Source organism: Anas acuta, chromosome 4, assembly GCF_963932015.1.
Source record: "Anas acuta chromosome 4, bAnaAcu1.1, whole genome shotgun sequence".
Classification (NCBI taxonomy): Eukaryota; Metazoa; Chordata; class Aves; order Anseriformes; family Anatidae; genus Anas; species Anas acuta.
In genome coordinates, this window is record NC_088982.1 from 29,995,255 (window position 1) to 30,015,771 (window position 20,517).

At 46.7% G+C, this 20,517-nt stretch overlaps 1 protein-coding gene and 1 long non-coding RNA gene across 4 annotated transcripts in view; both read left to right on the forward strand.

The window, feature by feature from the left end:
• The first annotated feature begins 807 nt into the window (after window positions 1-807).
• On the forward strand, window positions 808-8,803 carry AREG (amphiregulin). The gene is made up of 6 exons (XM_068680445.1): window positions 808-967; window positions 1,082-1,246; window positions 3,662-3,845; window positions 4,298-4,456; window positions 6,120-6,222; window positions 7,031-8,803. Exons 1-5 carry the CDS (start codon window positions 925-927, stop codon window positions 6,205-6,207), a joined length of 639 nt encoding a protein of 212 aa, XP_068536546.1. The 5' UTR covers window positions 808-924; the 3' UTR covers window positions 6,208-6,222; window positions 7,031-8,803.
• A 6,711-nt stretch (window positions 8,804-15,514) lies between these two features.
• LOC137855844 (uncharacterized) overlaps window positions 15,515-20,517 on the forward strand; it is a 72,891-nt gene continuing 67,888 nt past the window's right edge. For all 3 annotated transcript variants that reach the window (XR_011095985.1, XR_011095986.1, XR_011095987.1), the window contains exon 1: window positions 15,515-15,916. This is a non-coding gene — a long non-coding RNA (uncharacterized lncRNA). The remainder of the gene's footprint in view (window positions 15,917-20,517) is intronic.

Consider the following 20,517-nt stretch of genomic DNA (forward strand, 5'->3'; position numbering starts at 1 on the left):
TGCCCCCCAAAACACGCCAACCCGCTTCCTCCGAGGCGCGGGGGGCAGAGCAAAGAGCGGAGGCGTGCCCCGCCATAAACGTGCCGCGCTGTGTGTGTGTGTACGGGGCTCGCCATGGCAACCCCGCTCCGCCTCACGGCATCGGGAGGGGGGGACGCGGAGCCCGGGGGGGGGAGCCGCTGACCCCCTGAGGGGGGCTCCCCACAGGGCGACCGTTGAGGCGGGAGCGCGACCGTTGGGGGGGGGGAGTGACCGTTAACGGCGGGCGCGAGCCCCCCGAGCGCGCTCAGCAAGGTCCTACGAGGAGCGGCTGGGGGAGCTGGGCTTGTTCAGCCTGGAGAAGAGGAGGCTCAGGGGTGACCTTATCACTCTCTACAGATACCTTAAAGGAGGCTGTAGCGAGGTGGGGGTTGGCCTGTTCTCCCACGTGCCTGGTGACAGAACGAGGGGGAATGGGCTAAAGTTGCGCCAGGGGAGGCTTAGGTTAGATGTTAGGAAGAGCTTCTTTACTGAAAGGGTTGTTAGGCACTGGAACAGGCTGCCCAGGGAGGCGGTGGAGTCACCATCCCTGGAAGTCTTCAAAAGACGTTTAGATGTAGAGCTTAGGGATATGGTTTAGTGGGGACTGTTAGTGTTAGGTCAGAGGTTGGACTCGATGATCTTGAGGTCTCTTCCAACCTAGAAATTCTGTGTGACTCTGTGAAGGTGCGCGTGCGCCGCCCCCCCCCTCCCCTCACGGCTCCCTCCCGTCACCTGTGGCCCCGCCCAGAGACGTCACGGAGCCGCCTATAAAAGGGGCGGCGGCGGCGGGCGGCTCCTCATGGAGCGCTGCGCGCCGCTGCCTGTCGCGACACTCCACCTGTCGCCACGCTTCCCCTGTCGCCGCCGTCTCCTCCGACACTCCCTTCGCCGCCGCGATCCCCGATGCGCGCCCTGGCGTTGCTCGTCGCGCTGGCCGCGCTCGCAGGTGCGGGGGAGGGCGGTGAGGGCGCCTCGCGGGCGGCGGTTGGGGCCGTTATGAGGCGGTTTGGGGGGGTTGGCGGGCTGCGCGCCCCCCTGACGGCGCCGTCTCTCCTCACAGCCCGCCTCGCCGCCGCCTCAGCGGCCAACGGCACCCAGCCCGGCCCGAGGGAGGCTGAGGGCCGCCAGGGGGAGGCTGTGCCCAGCCCCGACTACGAGGAGGAGGAGGAGGAGGGTGAAGAGGCGCTGCCCGTCCACCAGTACATCGTGGATGACTTGATCCGAGGTGAGGCGGCGGTCCCTCCCCGCGGCTGTGCTTCGCCTGCTCCGTGCTGCCCCTTCTCGTCCCGAGTGCTCCTGCTGGGTTAGAAATAGGGTGTCAGGTTTGGCAGCGCAGTGGGAGTTGAAGTTAAGGGGTGTGGGAGCCGCTGTGCTACTTTCCTCACAGGAAAACTGTGGTGGAGTGACTGTCTAGCTGCTGTGGGAGCATCAGCAGGGCTGCTGGGTGCTGTCCCTCTCAGGAGAGGGGTTGAGATGAGGCTGGTTGTCCTGCCTTGAAGGCTTTTCGGGGTGTATTCTCATGCTTACTTGACTTGGAGTTGACTAAAGTTTTGCAGGAGAAACCAACGCAAACCCCCTATGTGGCTGCAGAAGTGCTTGTTAGGCATCCTTTAGCCAACACTTAAACAGTCCTGGAAGCAATGAGGACATTTGAGCAGCCCACCAGACCAGAAACAGAGGGGACAGGAGGACCTTCTTGGTTCTCATCGTAAGTGCAGTTGTGAGACAAGTTGTGGAGGCTGTGGCTAAAGGAATACCTATGAGTGATTAGCAATTCAGTGCAGGATAGTAATCGGTGCTGTTGCCTTCTAGGATGGGATCCAACTACTGTTTTTCCTGAGGGAACACCCTGAGGCTTGAATGAGACTCAGGGGAGCATGTTCCAGATATTATGTACAGGAACGTGTGGACCCTTGTTCAAGCTTTCTGTGACTGCAAGACCTTCAGGGGGAACAGGAATGTCAGAGTTAGCGAGCAGTTTAGCCAGTAAAACTACTGGCTCCGTGACTTCTGTGTTGTCTAACTGCACAGAAACCAGATTTGTTACCAAAGGTGGTTGGTTTGTAGACAAGCTCTGCTACTTGGCATGAGGTTTATCTGTGGAGGGAGTCTTCAAGCTGTTATGATTCAACTGTGGATGGTTTTCTTGGCTATGCAGCTTGCAAACGGGGACGTAGATCAAACCAACAGCCTCTTCCTTGAAGAAGGAAGAATGGAAACAGCCTCAATTACGAAAGTGTGAACCTAAATATCAAGTCCAACTGGACAGGACGGAGGCTTCAGCTGTCAGTTTTAAGTTCACACTTCTAGGGATAGGAAACCTTGCTGCAGGAACAGTGTTCCTAGTTTACATATTAATATAGCTTATACAATTTGAATCAGACTTCTGGTTGCTGAAGGCGTTTTTGCTTTTAAGTAACTTCAAGCCAGGCTTGTTGCTCTAGAACTTAAAATGATTGCTGTCTAGACAACAGTGAACTACACCTTGTTTCTTTGTGTACTTTGTGTGCCATCTCTTGTCACTAGAAATACAGGGCTATGGAGTTGTTGCATCCTATTGTGGTAACTGCCTGCATGTGTAGTGCTCTGAGTGAAATAATCCCCAAATTTTTATCTCTTTGAGGCACTATAGGGAAATAAACAGTCTGGAAGATGACTGCAAATGTCTTCTCTGTTGTTGAGACCTCATGTGGTTAACTGTTACTCCTGAATAGCGTGGCATCACTTGGGGAAGACTTGTTTTATGGCTAGCAGAAAAGGGATGGTCTGTGCAGAGAACCAGTGCTTCACCACCTTGCTCTATGATAATGCTATCAAGCTTTGTTGCCATGTGTCTGTGGAGTTTATTCACCTAGTCAGTGACTGCCCTATGCTTGTTCTCCCTGGCAAAAGGAAGATGCCCTCAAATCCAAAGGCTACTAAAACACCAGCCTCTTAAACCACACTCTTTGGGAGGTTTATTTTAATTGAGATAATGAGGGGCAACAGTAAGTGGCAGAACAAATAACCTGACTCTTGTGGACTCTCCTGCTTTCACTCCTCTGGTGCACTCATCTCAAAGTAGGAGAACTGGAAATGAACTATCTCTTCTGCTGAGGACAGCACTGCAGGTTATTTGGGAGAAACAAGTATGCTAACTGGGATAGCAGGCTGTCTTGGCTTGACAAGCGCCCAGGACTATCTAGCAACTTACAAAGCCTTTCATCACTGATGCAAATAGAGTTTAGAGCAATGGAGGCTGGTAGCCTTGCATCTGCATCGCTATAAAATGTGTGGATGGCTTGGCTCAGTGTGAACTCATATTCTTCAGAAGTCCTTGACTGAACCCATGTGGTTTCACTCAAGTGTCTTAGCCATGTGGAACGCGGCTAAGTCCTTTAACTCTGCTCTTCATCCACTCCATCTTCTTTTGCTGCAATCTGCCTGCATTGCTCAGGACTCAAGGGTATCAGAGTTGAGCTTAATGAGCTTCTGAACTTGCTGCATTTGTGCTGGATGTCAAGTACCCAGGTCTTTGCTCGCTTGCATTTGATGCTCCACAATCATAGGCTCTCATGAAGTGATTCCCAAATCTTATTTCGTTTTCACAGGATCTGTCTGTTTAGCATTACTAGACTGAGTCCTCTTGTTCTTTTTTCAGTTGAACCTGTGGTTAAGCCCAAGACAACAAAGAGAGGGGGTGAGAAGAATGCTGGCAAATCAAGAAGGAAGAAGAACAAAGGGAAGAACAAAAAGAAAGGGACTCCCTGTGAAATGGAATACAAAAACTTTTGCATCCATGGTGAATGCGTATACCTAGAACATCTCCAGATGGTGACCTGCAAGTAAGTTACATGCACCTTGTGAGCCAGCTCTGATTTGCATGTGCTGGTGGCATATGAGGGCTTAGAGGAAAAATTGGTGTCAAGTTGGCCTAGATCCATCTCGTGCAGTATTTTGACTGAGAATCTTTCTGCCATGTAAATTAAGTGATGATGGAATCTGAGATGCATAACAAGCCACTGAACTCATCAGTTGGTCATAAACTTGAACCAAAAGAATGAAAAGGCGTGTCTTCTTGGAACATCACGCCCAAACTAATCTCGACTTGTTGAAATGCTGACAAATCTTGTGCTAGAGCAGTGACTGCATTTCATGAACATGCTCTGAAGAGAGCATCTTGAGATTCATGTGAAACTCTGAAGATGTTGAAGTCAGGCTTGAATGTGTGTGTAGGCGTCGTTGGCTCCAGACAGTACGGGAGCTGATAAGAACTTGTGTTGATGTTTACTTGCAGGTGTCATCAGGATTTCTTTGGTGAGCGCTGTGGTGAACAGTTCATGAAGACTCAAAGGAAGAATGATGTGGCAGACTACTCCAAGACCGTGTTGGTAGTGGTAGCTGTCCTGCTCTCAAGCATCAGCTTCGTTACTGTACTTATCGTTGTGATAGTGCAGTAAGTATTTATGTTCTTGGGCGTCTGGCTGGCTTAAGGGTGAGCAGGGCTTGTGTCTGGTTGTGTCAAAAGTCTGTGTGGCTTGTCTGGACTGTGTGTGAGACCTCGAAAAGGGCAGAGTTCTTATCCTGGCTTGAAGATGTCTTGAGGGTAGAAGCGAAGTCTGAAAAGTTCATATCAGGTGTTCACTTACTCTTTTATTATTGGCTATGTGCAGCCTGTGAATGCTAAGTTTTAAATCAAGAGCCTTCCTGCTACAACCAGAGTACTGGTGCTGCAAAGCATCAGCAGGAGGTGGAGGAGGAGCATTAACGCTGATGCAGCAGTGCATTTCCTAATCCTTGTGCAGAATAATTCTGCCAGCAGTAATGTGACTAATGTGGCTGTTATCCAACAGCTGGGTACACAGCTAGAGGTAAGGAAACAGTCCTCTAGCTGTCCTTTTCTCAATGGAGGTTGCTGGGCTTAAATACTTGTGCTTTGGGAGAACCAAATAAGGGAGCAAGTGCTGTCTGTCCAAAAGGTTGTGCTGTTGAGGTTGAGGAAACAACCATTCCTTGGTTAATGGCTGCAGACAATGCAGAGCAGTAGGTAAACAGCATCTCAGGTCCTGTTCTATGTACAGTAAAAACTTCAGTGGGAATGTTCTTCATGCCTTGCATGAATGCCTCTTCTGTACCTGTGTTTCTCTGTACAAGGTACATGCAGCAGCTTCTACCCATCTATGCCTTGGCTTCTTGTTCTCTAGGCTTTCTGCTGCTGCCATTAGGTAGCTGGCACAGGGATCCTGGATCTGGTGTTAACTGAGCACAGGAGCAATTCTCTAGGTCAGACACTGCAGCAGGGCTTGGGGTAGTGTGGGTGAAACTCAGAAATCTGGTCTAATTTTAGATTTAGAAGTACATTGAATTAGGTACATGCTGTACCCTTTTGTGCAATTCAGGAAACAAGGTGTGCATTTGTCGTGTTGTTGTTGCTTCATATTTAGATGTGAACTTGAGGAATGCTGGGAAGAACAGTTGCTCTCTGAACACTGCCTCATTCCTCTCTGCTATGAGAGAGAACCAGTTCTGTAGTGCTGTAAGAAAATGAGCAGAGTTAGCTGCTGAGGCAAGCCATGCAATAGGACTGCATCTGTCCCATGAACACTCATGAGCTTGAACCGTGAGGTTCATTTATCTGTACCTGTGTCCAGAGGTGGCTTGTTGGGAACACTAGAAAAGACTTCAGGGGGAAAAAAATCAGTTAACTTGCTTTTGATGGGTATTTTGACAAATCTCTTAAATTCCTGTTCCCTTCAAGTCCTGCTCCAGGAAGGAGCAAAGCAGTCTTCACTTTGCAGCTGGTTGCAAAAGACCTCTGGGCTTTTTGCAGCAAGGCCTCTTCCTCTTGATACCTAGTGAAGCTTGAATCAGGAAGCCCTGGCTCTGTGTGGCAAAACTGCCTGTACTTAACCTGGAGGATCTGTCAGGTTATCAAGCTGTCAGATGTAGCTTAGAGATGGATAGTTAAACATTTAAACAGTTGTGCTCAAAAATTCCTGGTGCTCTGGGGTTGCTTGAGAATTTGAAGGATAAGTGTGAATGGTGCAGAGAATGGGGGGCTTGTGACAGAAGGCTTTGTCAGGGTTCAAAATCACCTGTAACATGATGTTATTCCACAGGGTCAGGAAAAAGTGTCCGCAGTATGAAGAGAAAGAAGAAAGGAAAAAACTTCGGCAAGAAAACAGAAATGGACATGTTGGTGTGTAAATGAGGAAAAAGCAGGTATGAAAGCTGATGTGAAACTTGTTTCAGGTTTTCTAGGTTGGGGTTAACAACACAGGAGTTGAATGCATGTTTAGCAAAGCTAGCCTTACCTTTTAACACATCAAGTGCCTTGAAGCAGGTAGGTTACATGCGAGTGACCCAGGTTACTGGTTTCCTGAAACCACTCATGTTGCAGTTCTGTGAACTCTTCAACAGCACTGTTAGCTTTCTGGTAGGCCTTATCATAGGATATAGCACAGCAGCCAGATGGATCATTATCCCTCCTGAGAAGTACTGAGACTTTTCACATCTCTTCAAGGCATTAGCAAGTTTGCAGTGCTTAGGGGATATAGAAAGACCAAGCTGCCAACTCAGCGACCACCACAGATAGCTCCTCAGTCAAGTTCCATACTCAAAGCAACAGTGCTGAAGCTCCTTGGATAGATGGATTGCTTTAGGGAGAAATGTGGTGGCTTTTAATGAGCAAGTAAGTTACTCTCTTCTGAGCAGAACTGCATTAAACAGCAGTTTCAAGGACTTCTATTGAACAGGAGTTACACTACAAGCTGAAGGAGAAACTAAAGGATAGTCCAGAAAAACTTTGGCATACAGTACTTACGCTTTACCTCATGTGAACTACAGAGCTTGTCCCAGCTTTGTCCCGTGACAGTTGCTGAGTTCTGCTCAATCTTTGCTTGAAGCTGAAGAATGTGTAGCAGAGTGCACATAGCTAACCTGCCTGCCTTGGATGTAGGTTTGGCCTATTTCTAGTGCGAAGTGCTCATGTTTTGGGTGATGGTTAACGTGCCTGGTCTGCCCCTTACAGAACAATTCTGCTGTGGCCACTGCCAAGCTACAGGGTACCTCTGGCTACCTGCCACATCCACCTGGACACTGGGGGCTGGAGTTGTTGCCACTAAGCCCTGACTCATCAAGACGGAGGCTGCTGCAAGGAGATGCCCAACATGCCACTTGCTGCTGAACCACTTGCTGGGGAGAACAGTTGCCACTCTACTTTGTACAACAACATGGAGGGAGCTGCTGCTGCAGGGGCAGAGGACTTGCTATCAGGACCTGCTGGAGACTGCTGTTACTGAGCTTTCTCTACCTGTGTTAGACCTCTGGTCTCTGCTGTTTTGTGGATGGACTTTTTTTCTGCTAGCAAGTCTCTTTTGGCAGCTCTAACTGAGGAGAAGTTGTGGCTTTCAGGAAAGTGAGGCGAAGGGGAGGATGTTCCCTTCCCTCTCCCCAAAGTTAGAGAAGAGCTTATCTCACTAGGCCTCAGTGGACAAAACTAATTCTGCTCTTGCTGTGCTCCCTGTTGATACCAGCTTCAAACGATTTCATCTCCAGTTCTGACTTGCAGGGTGTTGGTGACAAATCTGTTAGCCACACCTGGGTTCTGTTACTGTATGTGTGGAAGGTTCTCTCTCTAAATTCAGTAGGACTTACTGTGTGAGTGGAGCTATCCATCTGTGTGTGTGCTAGCCAAAGTTAAAACTAGCCTCCGCAGGATGCTAAGAAGGTCTGAAGCTCTGTCCCTGAAGGAAAGCAATGCTTGAAAAAGCAATAAGCCTGGGCACTCCTGTTGTGGTGTCTGTCCATTGGCTACAAACAGCTGTTATCCAGATGTTGGATGCTGCTTTGAGCAGCATTGAAGTCAAGTGATGTGAATCAGATTCAACCATTTGACAACTCAGCCAAGATCCTGTTCCTTTGAAGAAATAAATTGATGCACTGATACTCAGCAAGTGGTGGTCTCCTGTGCTTTACCTCCTGGTGTGAAGAACTCTACTTACCTCAAACTTCTCTGACCCAAGGACCCTGTTTCCTGAATGCCCATGCAATCTTGAGCACGGAGTATTATCTGAGTTCAGTTTCTTCTTGAAAGACTGTGTGCACTTTCTAAATAGATCAGAATTCTTCTGGTAACAGAGCAATGCCATTAATTGTCAAGTTATATCTGTAAATGTGTACATTTATTGTATTTAATATTTAATGTTTCCATAACAAACTTATTTATTTTATAATTAAACTTTTTTATAATCTTATCATGGTAAGAGTTTTTCCTGCTCTCAGGAGTACATGTAAACACTTGAAATTAGAGCTTGGTTTCTCCTCTAAGCATGACTTCTAACACTTAAGTGCACAAAACAGGCCTGGGAAGACCTAACCTACAGCAGGTGCAAAGTAGAGCTTGGTGGTCTTCTCAGAGTGCAAGTTGTTTGTAAACAATGTGCAAATGCAAGTGCTTGCTTCAGTAGGAAGTCCATTAAATTCAACTACAAAGGAGCCTTTTAAGTACTGGACTAGGGAGGGCATTAGTGAGCTACCTCATTGGAAGCAAAATTTGAAACTCAAGTTTCAGCAGATGAGTAGCCATTTGCAGTGAAAGGAGAGCTGGGATTGTTGAACAGGGAGAGTCTTTCATCTCACTGTGGTCAGAGAGGATTTCAATGGTGGCTTGGAATCCCATCTTAAGTAAATGAGGAAAAGCAGAATAGCCTCAGGCCTGTGACTCTAAACAGCAAGGAAACCTCGGCCTGTAAAGTCTACCTTTAATTTCTCTCCTTCCACATGTGATTATTAGTCCAACTGTGTGCTGATGTTCCCTCTAAGCATTTCCAGGAGGGAGTTGGGGTCTGAGGTCCAAGTTGCCTAGAAAAAGGGATTCAAAGGGACAAGTGCTGCTTAAAATCCATGGTTTGAATAAAGATGTGAGAAGGCCTCTCTCTCAAATGGGTCTCCAAGAAGGTTAACTGTTGTGTCTTAGGTTGTGGCAGACTGGAAAACTTTCAGGAAAAAAAAAAGACCTCAAACTTTCTGCTGGGACCTAAGTTGTGTGCTTGCTGTAGGAGAAGGGCACAGTCCTGTGTCACAGAGCTGAGCCTTGGCCTTTTGGCTTAGCCAGGCTGTTCTCAGACATTCTCTGTGAGAGCCTGTATGGCGTGTAGCTGAGGTACAGGTAAATGTATTGCAACATCTCTTGGGAATATGGCAATACTTCATTCCAGGGAACTTGCTTCATTACCAAAGTAAATAGCATCTCTCCAAGCGGCTTTTCCACAGACATTTGGTATTAGAGCTCTGGCAAGAAAAGCTGTTTCTGTAAGTCATGCCAAGGTTTTTGCTTTGGAGTAAACAAGCTCAATCTCAGTAGTGGCTGAGGCATAGCCTAGTGAGACCAGGAATGGATTGCAACTCATATGAAAGCCATGAGCCTTCTCTACCCAAATCATTTCCATCTTCAGTCATCTTTATAAAGTAAATACCATATTTTTTTTCCTTGATAGGCTAAACCAGTGTGATAGTAGACTATCACAGAAGACTGAGGTGTTTTCACTCTTCCTGTTACAGCTTTGAAGCCTAACAAAAGTGAAGCTGCTACAGTGCAACTTGTAAATTCCATCTGTTGTATGTTTTTCATACTCTGAGTGACTGGAGTTACAAAATGCAGGTGCCCAGCTGAGCCATTTCTGAGAAGTTGGGATCTTGAAAGTTTAAGCCTCAGCTGCAGTTGTCCTGGCTTGGACTGCAGTTCTTGTCAATAATCAAGACAGAAAATTGTTGATTGCTGCCAGGTGGCTGTGCATGTGTTAACAGCTGTCCTGTGTTAGGCAGGCAGCTTTCTGTGTTCCTTGTGGTGGCCTTTCTGAGCACTGTAGAATGTTTGCTGAGGATATTCTTTCTTGAGAAATTTAGTGCACAAAACTGAGGTGGATTTGCCCTGTCCAGGAATAATACTTAATTGTGTATTTAGAACTAACATGCAGCTTTCCAGTTAAAAAATAAAAATAAAAAAATATGCATTTGATCAACTGGAACTGTAGGCAAATACTCATGACTTTTTTCTTCTTAGCAAGCAACAATATTTTTTTTTTCTGCTGGAGCTATGGCACTGACTAATTACAGCTTATTACCAGCTTCCTAATGTGAGTTTGGTACACAAGCACCATTAAGACCTAGTGTGCCCAGTGGGTTGTTTGATTGGAAAAAAAAACAACTGTTGGATGGAATGATAAATATGTAAGTCTCTTGAAATTCATGGATGTGACATTTGTGTGACAAGCAAATCTGATCTGCTGCAGGGCAAGGCCAAAGAGAATCGTGAATGCTGGTCCTGCACAGCCAGGTCTGTTTTTCAGGATATGTACATCATCTGCTCCCCTCATCTTGGAGTTTCCTTCATTCTAGTAAGCATCCCACACATGGTCCCGCACATTATTAGGAAGTTTTGTCTCCGGATTTTTCTTGGCCTTCCAATGGTAGCGTCACTTTGACAGGAGAGCTTCTGTGTCCTTGTTACCTGTAGCTGCCTCTGCTGAGACCTGGAAGAGCAGCCTGACCTCTCTTGCACAATTTTCTGCACACATGGCTGATTTTGCAAAGCATTTTTGGTATCCAGCTCAGTATCCAGGAATTCTGGTAAAGTGTGGGTCACGTCTACTTGCATAATTCCTTCCCCTTTCCTAAACGTTTTGTTCTCTGCGATCTCTGTGATTTTTTAGAAGACATAGTAGTTCCTTATGTTTCTTCTGTTGTGGCTTCGTGACGCTTTTGCATGTTTTGCAGTTGTCTGTAACCAGAACAGCCTTCTTTCTCCCTGTGAACCTTGCACCCTCCTCCTACCTTCCTCTCAGTGGCCCTTGTCTCCTTCAAGAGGGAGGCTTGACCTCTTCAGTAGCAGATGTTCCTTTAAATCTTGGCCTGCTGGATATCATAGAAAGACTGGTTCTTCTCTGTGGCACAGGAAAGGTGCAAGTTAAAGATATTTTCTTCTTCCTGATATACAGGAACATTTGTGAAGATGTTTGCATTGGCAGCTGCTGCAAGTAGACATAGTGCAGCAATTAGCTTAAATCCATCTTTGAGTTGTTCAGTGCCATTACCGGTAGTCGGTGTAAAGTTTAGTATTCTTAAAATATCTGTGTGTTTTTTATATCAATATACTTTGCTATCCTGCTAGCATGACAAGTACTTCAGTAAACTACTTGAACAAACATATCTGAAGGCAAGGTTGTTAACGGGGACAAATGCCGGCTTGGTTTTGAAGAGGTTTTCTCAATGCACTAACGGTATGCCTCATTTCAGTGAACTGTCCTGCAGTCACTTGGCTCTTGAGGAGTTTTCTTTGATAGGAAGTGATGGCTTCATGTTCTTGGTGACAACTGAATGCGGTAAGTGAGCGTGCTCACGGAGCAAGAGCAAAGTGTTTGTGTCGGTGGTGGAGGCTATTCACAGGAGATAAATCAGTGGATAGAAAGGTCAGACAGCCTTTAATAAGCAAACTTTGATTCCTTCTCATTTTGTGAACAAAGCTGTACATACCTATCGTTCCTCTGCTGGTTACACCTTCCTCGAGCAAGTAATCCTCATTTACTGCAGGTCTGGCTTTGCCTATGACTCGTGAGATTGCTCAGTTGAGAGAGCTACGCCTGTGAATGTCAGAGGGAAACAGCTATTGTTAGCTTACTGTGGGTCTCGGCCTAAAGCCAAGGAAGGAGGATTTGTGTCTTTTTTCAAAAATCATCTTGATATGGAGAGTGGCAGGGTGTTTGGGTTTTTGTTTGCTTTTTGTTTGTTTTTTTGAAAAAGAAAATTCATCTCCATGTTTTTTGTGTCTGAAAGACAGGTCTTTGCATATAATTCAGAAAAAGTCAGTCTTCACCTCAGTGTTTTTTGAATGAAATATTATTGCAGCCTCTCTGTTCATTTCGGACACAACTAAGTAATCTGAGAGCCAGATCTTATCCATTATTTCCCACACATCCCAACATAGATGTCAAACCTTCATTCCAACACCATGCATGCTAAGTCAGGTAACACCGTCACTGCTTCTAACTGCTGATGGATTCTTGCCTATCAACAGTTTGGTCCAGTCCTTAAAAAATAGCTTCCTTCTTTGGGTGTGGTTTTCCTTATACAGCTGGTGATGAGTTTGTTTCTGGGTACCAGACTGCAGTCACTTACTGATCAAATTAGTTCCTGGGTGAAACCTACTAGTTTTCCAGAAGATCACCAAGTACATGTCTTGGTACTTTTTGCTTAGGAAAGGAAATACATCAGTAGTTCAGGTTAACTAGTTAAAAACTGCAGAAACAGCAAAGACTCTTTAGGTGTCCAAAGCAATTAGATATTTTGAAATGTCGCTGTTGGATTGTCCACTTAGACAGCTCCGACTGGCCTAGGGTCTGAGCACCTCAAAAACAATCCAGATCGTATGAGGTGTTGTGAGATCTGTCTTCCACCGCTTAATTCACTGCTGGGATGATAAAGTGATTTACTGGAGGTCAAACAAGACCTGAACCTGGTAGCTATCCCGCATGTTGGCCACAAGATTTCCCTTCTAAATGCATCCTTTGCCCTCTCATTTCTAACCAGTGTGATTTATGTTCAGAAATGATTAAAGGCACATGGAGAAAATGCAAAGAGAGAGTTGCAAATGAAACTTTCAAATGTAATTTCCATAGGCACGGAGTTAGTGTGGCTCCCGTTGGTATCTGTCTGCATTGCTTTCATACAGTACCTGCCTCCTGTGGATCTGGCTCCTCTTCCAGTTAAAAGGCACTTTCCTGTTTTATGCCTGCAGATGATTACTGTCAGGGATGAAAGGCAGACACCTCCTGGGTGGAGCGGAACAGAGCAAAACCAAACCAGGGCTTAGGGCAACAAATGTCCTGTCAGGTCTTAGTCCCTCTCATTTAGGATGAAAGCTTTTCAAGAACATGAGCAGTAGCTACGTGTTTTAATCCTGTTGAGATGTTCTAAGCAAGCGCTAGCATTTTGTCTGAGCAAGATGGCAGTAGTTGGGAGTTCAGCTGAAGGGAGGTAAGGTGAAAGAATAGAGTACTAGACTAAGGCTAAATGGGCCAGAACAGGTACAAGGTTTTCCATTTCAATTCCCCAACAGTGAAAAACGTTAACTGTCCCTTCAATTTTAAACACTGATCTCAGGTAATTCCCATAACCTTTGTTATCACCCTTAAAGCAACTCTTATTGTGCCAAATTCAACCAATATCTCTGTTGTACCTCTGCAAATATTAAGGAAGGGCATAGTGTTAATGGCCTTTGTTCTATGAGAGCACATGCAATTCTGCCAGTGTTTGAGTGCCCTTTTGTAGGCTCAGCACTAAGCACCTCTTTCTGGTCTGCAGTGTGGGAAAGGCTTGGCAGGATACTGGCACAGTGATCCACCCCGTGACACTGATAAAACCAGAAACAACATCCAGGCCTTTGAGAAGCTTGTGTTAGCAACAGCAATAGGAAGAAAAGGATCCTTCTACCATGAATACTTGTTTATTTTTCTTCGTCACATTTACAGTGTTTAAGAGACTCTACATGGGAAAAGACATGTTACCATCAGCTTCATAAACATGCCCTTAAAAGATAAAGTTAAGATTTGAAAGAAGACATGAGGTCCATAGACAAAATTGCTCCTCAGCTTCAAACCTCTAATTAGGTGCATAGAAACTGCTGCTGTTTGTACAAACTTGGTGACGGCACTTGCAAATAGGCAGCCAGGGGAATTTTGTATTTGGAGTATTTTTGAGGGTGATTGTGCTTGCTGTGGAACATATGCAATACCTGTTTTTATGCCCAGTCTTTTTTTTCCCTTTATTTTAAACAACAACAACAACAACAAAACAAAAAAACTACAAACCACCACCAGGATCATTAGCATCTCAGTTCTTCTCCTCTGTTCTGTGTCCATCCCAGCAGTGCAGACTGGAATTGAACTGGTTTTTCTGTGGGCTGGCACAATTTACATAAGAAATCACTTACTGCAACGCTAATGAGCAAGCAGCGCAAGGCTCGACAGTTTGTGTCTGTTAGCAGAAATATCACAAGAAAAGTTGGGAAGGGATAGTGAACGGTAATGGCGGGGAGCTCATCAGCTGTCAGCTGTCTAATCGCGGTCCCAATAGCATTGGCATGAACTTTGTTACTGATTTAGTGAGAGGTGAAGGAAAACAACAGTGTTCAGAAGATCCCATCCTTTCACTGTGGTCTAACAAATGTTGCTTTGACATATTTAAAGCTTTTCATAGTTCTCTTTGCTGAGATTGCCTTGCTTGTGCTAATAGCTGCTTTTGTTCAGAATGTGCACATGTAACTGAGGCCTTCCTGGTGTGCCTGGAGTAGAGTTTAAACACACTGTTCACATTTGCATCTTCTTCTCTGTTAAAACCCTATATCTGGTTTCGCCTGGTTCTAAAGTATGCATAAGCAGTGTTCACAGTTCACCTATTTCATCTTCGGGATGCATGAAGGCCACGTTTGGTTGCAGAGAGCGTCGCGTAAAGCTTCTGTACACTAAATCCCGAGTGGGAGTAAGTTGAGTGTTGCCACTGACAGAACTCTGAGCTTTACCGTCTCACACTGATGTTGCACAACAGTCTCTAAATGATTCTCACTCGTACATCCCAAGGGATTGCGCTACGGTTAAACACAGTGATTCAACATCCCTGGTCTCGCTGGTGCTGGGGAGATGCTCTACATGCAGAATGGTAAACTTGCAGCAAACCAAGGCAGCTCATGTTTTCTTGGGAGGAGCCGATCAAGAGCAAGCATTATCTCCATCAGGTGTTCCCAGCTTTAATGAAGGGTGAAAGCCTTTCGGCCCCTTGCTCAAATTTCATCACAACCATCCCTGGTCTCGGCTCTCAGTGTGTGAGCCACTCTGGAGGGAGCTCTTTGGAAAGCAGCCAGCTGGTCTGCCAGCAGATTGGATCCAGTTGCATCAGCATGGGAGCAGGAATGCTCCTGGGCTGGCGGGACCAGTTCTGACTGGTTTTCCCAAAGCTCCTCCCACAGGAGCTTCTGCAAGGATATCCACTTCCCTCACCAAAAGCATCTCACTGGGTGATCCGCGGATCCTGAAAGTGGAACAGCTGTTACCTGGCAAAACAAGTGAAGGGATTAACCCTCCCCTGGGCTCCAGGCCTGGTGACAGAGAGAAATAGTAGGTAAAACAGCACTAAAAGTGCTACCGAAACATGCTGTCTTTCACTGTCATAGCTACAGAGCTATCACGGCCAAACATCTACCAAAACAAAGACAAGCCAGGCCCTTGTTTAGTGGAAGATGAAATCAATTGGTCTGTGCTGATTAACTGCTGATGACACAGATAACTTTATGGAAGGCACTGTAGCCTTTCAGAAAGGATGTCTCAGACTGGCTGCTGCGTGCAAGGTTATCAACACAAATGACTTCACTGTGAACCTTTCCATCACAGATGGTGCATCAAGGAGGTTGTAGATTTGGGTCTTTTTGTTGGCAGTGTTTCAATGTGAATCTTTGGAGAATCTTGAAACTTTTCGTATTTTGTATGCTTGTGCATCAGATCTAAATATCTACAGGTGCCTGGTGCTGCGGAGGACTAGACTAAGCAGTCCCTTCGGGCTTAGTCCCTGGAGGTGCCTAATGGGGTATTGCACCAAGGACAGGCATGGCCTGAGAACCTAAAGTTTCACATACCTATTCTGAGCGAGGACATTTACAGCCCCTGGAGACAGATGGGATCAACTTCAGTGTATGAATTGAATATTGCCCTAAAGACTGAGAAACTCGCAAAAATAACAGGGCTTACTTTATTTCTTCTCCTGATTTTTAGGGCCAGTGTGATGATTTGGAGACCCAACTGCGAACCGAAACATGACTTAAGCTGAGAGCCCGATACCATGTGTGAGGAGCAATCTTCGACCTCAGTGGGTAAGTCTCCAACCAGGCAGCATGGGAGCGTGATACGGGCAGGCATGTGCCAGCCCAGCTGATCTCGGGTACTCTGCTGGGAAGTAGGACAGGCAGCAGACAAACCCTCGGGCCTGTTTATGAAATATTCCCCTGCCGTAGCTACCAAAGCGAAGAGCAGGGAGTCCCACAGTTACTGGGGAGGAGGAAGCAGAGGTGAGGAGAGGCCGTTTGCTGCCGATGCCGCGACCTATGCAAAAAGAAGCCCGACGATTGCTCCTTCCCCCTCCACCTCGCTAATTACTATTGGAAAAGCTGTCTCCAATGCAAAGCATCTGGGATGACTTTGTCGTGTGGGGAACTTTGATTAAACAGATGGTATCACCCATGAGCACTGGTAAGCAGACGGTGACCTTGTACATATCTTGGGGTGAAACAGGATATGCCATGCAGGAGAATGCTTTGCATTGCCTCGCTGTGCCCACACGCCTTCTGCCCTGACCTGGTGTGGCATGTCTGCCTGGCCTCCCAAAGGACACGCACAGCCCACAGATACGCTGCTCTGGCTCGCGTGGCTAATTGCAGCTCAGAAGCCTGGCCAGTGTGATTGGGGCCACCGAGCACAAATGACAGGGTAGTGGGCACAAGAGAGCCACTGGAAGGTTTTTTCTTCACTGCACTACACTGCCAGGAAGGAGTCATCCTGTCTGAGTATAGCGCCCAGGTACTTGTTGTTCCTCCTGACTGTAGTTTATGTCCTGTGTGGTATCCCTGTGTGTGTGAATAGATCTTCCTTCTCCTACACGTATCCTTCCGAGCTGTGGGCTGCAGTGTGTTTCCCTAGGAACCCCAGCACTTTACTTGACCATTGCCTCGTGCTTCTGCAAGCTCCTCAGATGCTAATGTAATTTATAACGTCCAGTGGGTAAACCAGGATTGACATGTTCTTGGTGAGGTGTCTTAGACTGATCAACTTGTTTACTGAGCCGTTAAGGCTCTTCCAACAAAATCAGAAAATACCAGGAGCCCAAGAGTTAGTCTGGAGATTTCATACTACTCTGCACAGCCTCCCAGAAAGGTTTCCTTCCTCCTCTAGCTAGGCTGGAGGGAGTCAAATTCTCCGTTAGTGAGGTGCCTGAAATACAAATCTCCTTCTTCTCCACCTCCCAGCTGATGAGGTGTAAGCTGCAACTTACAAAGGGGGCACTGAGCCAGCCTTGGTGGAAAGCCAGCCTCCCTTTTTATTCTGGCTTCCTGATGCAATCTCACACCTGCCTCCCAGTGCTGGTGCAACCAAAGTGTGGCTGCCTGCGCTCGCTGCTGATTCCAAGTCGTAGCAGCTACACCCATGAGCAGTTCCAGGGGGCAGAATTTAGCCCCCGGAAGAGGGGGCCCTGCTGAAGTTCTCACGCGAAGTCAGACCCTTCTCAGAAGTGTCTCTTGCAGCCCCGTAGGATTTTTGGTGAGTCACCGGAAAACAGGAGGCAACGAGAATGTGCCGTGAGAAATGCCATGTAGTCATTTATTCCCAGCCTTCCGTTGTGGGTTTGTTTCTCTCAGTGCTACCAGGACAATGTGTGGAGTCTCTGTAACTGGTTCTCACCCATCCACTATTTCAGGATCTAGGTGTATCTCCTTAGTAGCAAAAATTTATATAGGTTAATTCCCACACTCCCAATGAATGAATCATTAAGGGAACAAAGAAAGGTGCCTCCTTTAAAGTATCTCTGCCACCTGCATTATGAACATACGCCCAGGTTTACCTGTGCATATTTAACCCCTTATCAGAGCAAATAAGTGACAGTCAGCTCGAGCACTGGCTGCACCTCTGACACGGACAGCAGGAGGAAACACGTTCCTGCACTTGAAAGTGATGTGCAAAACACAAAAGAACACTGAAAGATAAAATAACATAAAATAATAATAATTAAAAAAATATATATGTAGGATTCATCTAAGTGTGCAGCTAGATCTGGCTGGAGGTATGTCCCACCTCCCATAGCCTTAGATGTCCAGGGGCATTGAGGAGGAGCGATACCTCACAGAAACGCTCAGTGTCTGGCAAAACCGAGCGGGAAGAGCGTACCTCCCACCTGGAAAGCCTGCAAGCCTCCGTGCTAGTAACTGATGAGCAGCTGGAGCAGAGAGGCTGCCAGATGAAGCCAAAGGATGCAGCAGTTCCAGCAGCAAATTGTTTCTTCCTGAATGCAAGTAGGAACAGCGTGCCCTTCAGTTGAGAACTGCAGATTGCCCTCAATTGCAAGGGGGGAGTAGGGGGACAGCTCTGTCTCCTGTGTGTTTTTCCCACTTGGTTGGGTTGTCAGTATAGTCTTGCAAAGAGGTGTGCCCCAAGGATGTGAAAGGAGATAAGCCACCAAACTGTATTAGCACATGAAAGAAAAAACAGTGGGAGCTTCCAAAGGATGGCAAAGTTTCAAAACCTGCTCACAGAAGCACATAGTTGTGGATGATTACTGAAACACACTCCTCCAGCCGGAGGTGTGGCCATATAGTGTGAGATGAGAACGTAGCAGGTAAGTGAGTAATGCCAGTGCCATTCTTAGTAAGGAAGCCTATTTTTAGTACGGATTGGCTTGGAATATGAATGGCTTTAAAATCAAAGAGCCAGTGAAAGGAGAACTGCAGCAAAAGGTGCTGAGTGCAGAGATACAGGTACAGCCTCCGTCTGAAGATGACCCCAAGACACAGGGTGGCAGAAACCTGGGTGCAGACTCAGGCCCAGCACCCATCCTTTTGGGTGCTGTTAGAGGTGGGGTCCTGGACTTTTCTTCTGAGCCCTGTGCACTGTGACTGTGCAGTGAAGCGTGGTGCAGCAGGGAACAGCTGGGGAGACACAGGGACAACAAGAAGTCAGGCAGCAAAACGTTGCAAAAGGTGGCTTAGTGTTCTCATGTTGCATCTAGTTTGCCTCCAAAAGAAATAGGACAGAAAGCCCATCTTTTGTTTCCATCAGGGAACTAAACACAGGGAGGAACAGCGCTGTAGTAAAATTTTCCAGAGCACCCAATGCTGGATACCACAAAGGGTTCAGTCGCCTGTTACCTGCTGGCTCTGAAGGGAAGATAGTGCCTGGCTCCTTCTGCATCCCAACTGACTTAGAAGGCTACATCACGCAGGAACAGTGCCTAGTGCTGCATTGACATGATTGACGGTGCTTGGATAATTGTGAGCAAATTACTGTCCTTTCGGTGCTGAGTCTTTCACAGGTTGTCCAGTCTGGGGGGCAACAAGGCGTTTGCCAACACATGCTGTGTTATAACAGCCACAGTCTGTAAGGCCCAGCTTTCTCAAGGCAGGAAAGAAACTGAGGGGAGTGGTGTGACAGTTTCCTTCTTTCTCCGGGAGATTTGCCTCGGAAAGGCTTTGATGTTTCTTGTGTCCTGTAGGTGATGGCTGGAAGGGTTCAGCTGCCTGTATTGATCCAGCAACAGTTAGAGCTGAGGCTGCCGAGTCATTATTGCCATGCAAATCCTGTATGTGTGGAAAGGATTGTCACCACATGCTTTGCAGAGGTGCAATGCCGTTAGTCATATTTGTCTGAAATGTGCCTTCACAAAAAGCAGGACATCTCCAGATGCTTTGTGCAAGTGCAGACTTCCTGTGGCTGTGGCAGGATCCCAAGTTAACCAGAGCTTTGAGGTTGGTCTGCCTAGGCCTTCTCCATATCACCAGCTCTCCAAAGAAGACCATCAAGGCTTTAAAACTCCAAAGTTGATTATATTAGAACAAAAAACTGGAATAATTCACTTCTTAAGTAGAACCGAAGGGCAGGTTGAAAACAAGAGCTCCCCCTGCACATACCCACAACCCTTATGTCCTTGCAGGAGCTCATTTTTTGTCTGCATTGCAGGAAACTGCACAGTTCCTTCTGTCCCTTAGGAAAAGGAAAACCTTTATCTTATCATTGGGGTCCAGCTGTGAGTCCACTCGTCTGAGCAGTCTCCCATTTTTAAAGAGCTTCACACAGAGAAGAGAGCCACACAAGTGAAACAGATACTGTCTCTCTCCATGACTCAGAAATGGATCGTCTGGCTGACGGTCTGTATGTGGGTTGCAGACACGGCTGTGATCTCTGGAGATCTAGTACTCTGACTCATGTGTAGGACATTCAGAAATCCTGAGAAAATATCCAGAGGCCTCACATTCTATCAGGACACCATTTCCCAGCAGAAAAGGAGGAACAAAATAGGGAAACGCGTGTAATTTGTGGGACCTGCTGTGTCTTGCCACTTTGATTCACTCAGTTACCAGACATAGAGGTGGCTTTGCCCTTCTGGTTCTTCACAGGCCTTTAGTCGAAATAGCAAACATAAAAAACCTCTCTCCATTGTTGTATCACCATGTCTGAGATCCAGCACACCTTTGGAAATGGATTTTGCTTGAGGAGCAGCTACTCAGATGTCAAAGAGGGATTTACAAGGTGGTTGTGAACAGCTCTGGAAAGCCTCTGGTGGAGAGGGAGTGGCTTGGAGGCCTCTTGTTTGTTTTTTCCTTTTCTGTACATGATTTGAGGCACCACATGGGATTTCTCTTCTTTTCTAATCAGTGGGCTGTGGGGCAAAGCTAGGAAGATAAGTCTGATGTGGAGTTTGTCAGCTTCG

Excerpts from the sequence above, each read along its gene's own strand:
- AREG (XM_068680445.1), top strand. The coding sequence starts at position 925 with ATGCGCGCCCTGGCGTTGCTCGTCGCGCTGGCCGCGCTCGCAG. Across the intron at positions 1,247-3,661 it reads CGTGGATGACTTGATCCGAG|TTGAACCTGTGGTTAAGCCC; the intron begins GTGAGGCGGCGG and ends TTCTTTTTTCAG. Across the intron at positions 4,457-6,119 it reads CTTATCGTTGTGATAGTGCA|GGTCAGGAAAAAGTGTCCGC; the intron begins GTAAGTATTTAT and ends GTTATTCCACAG.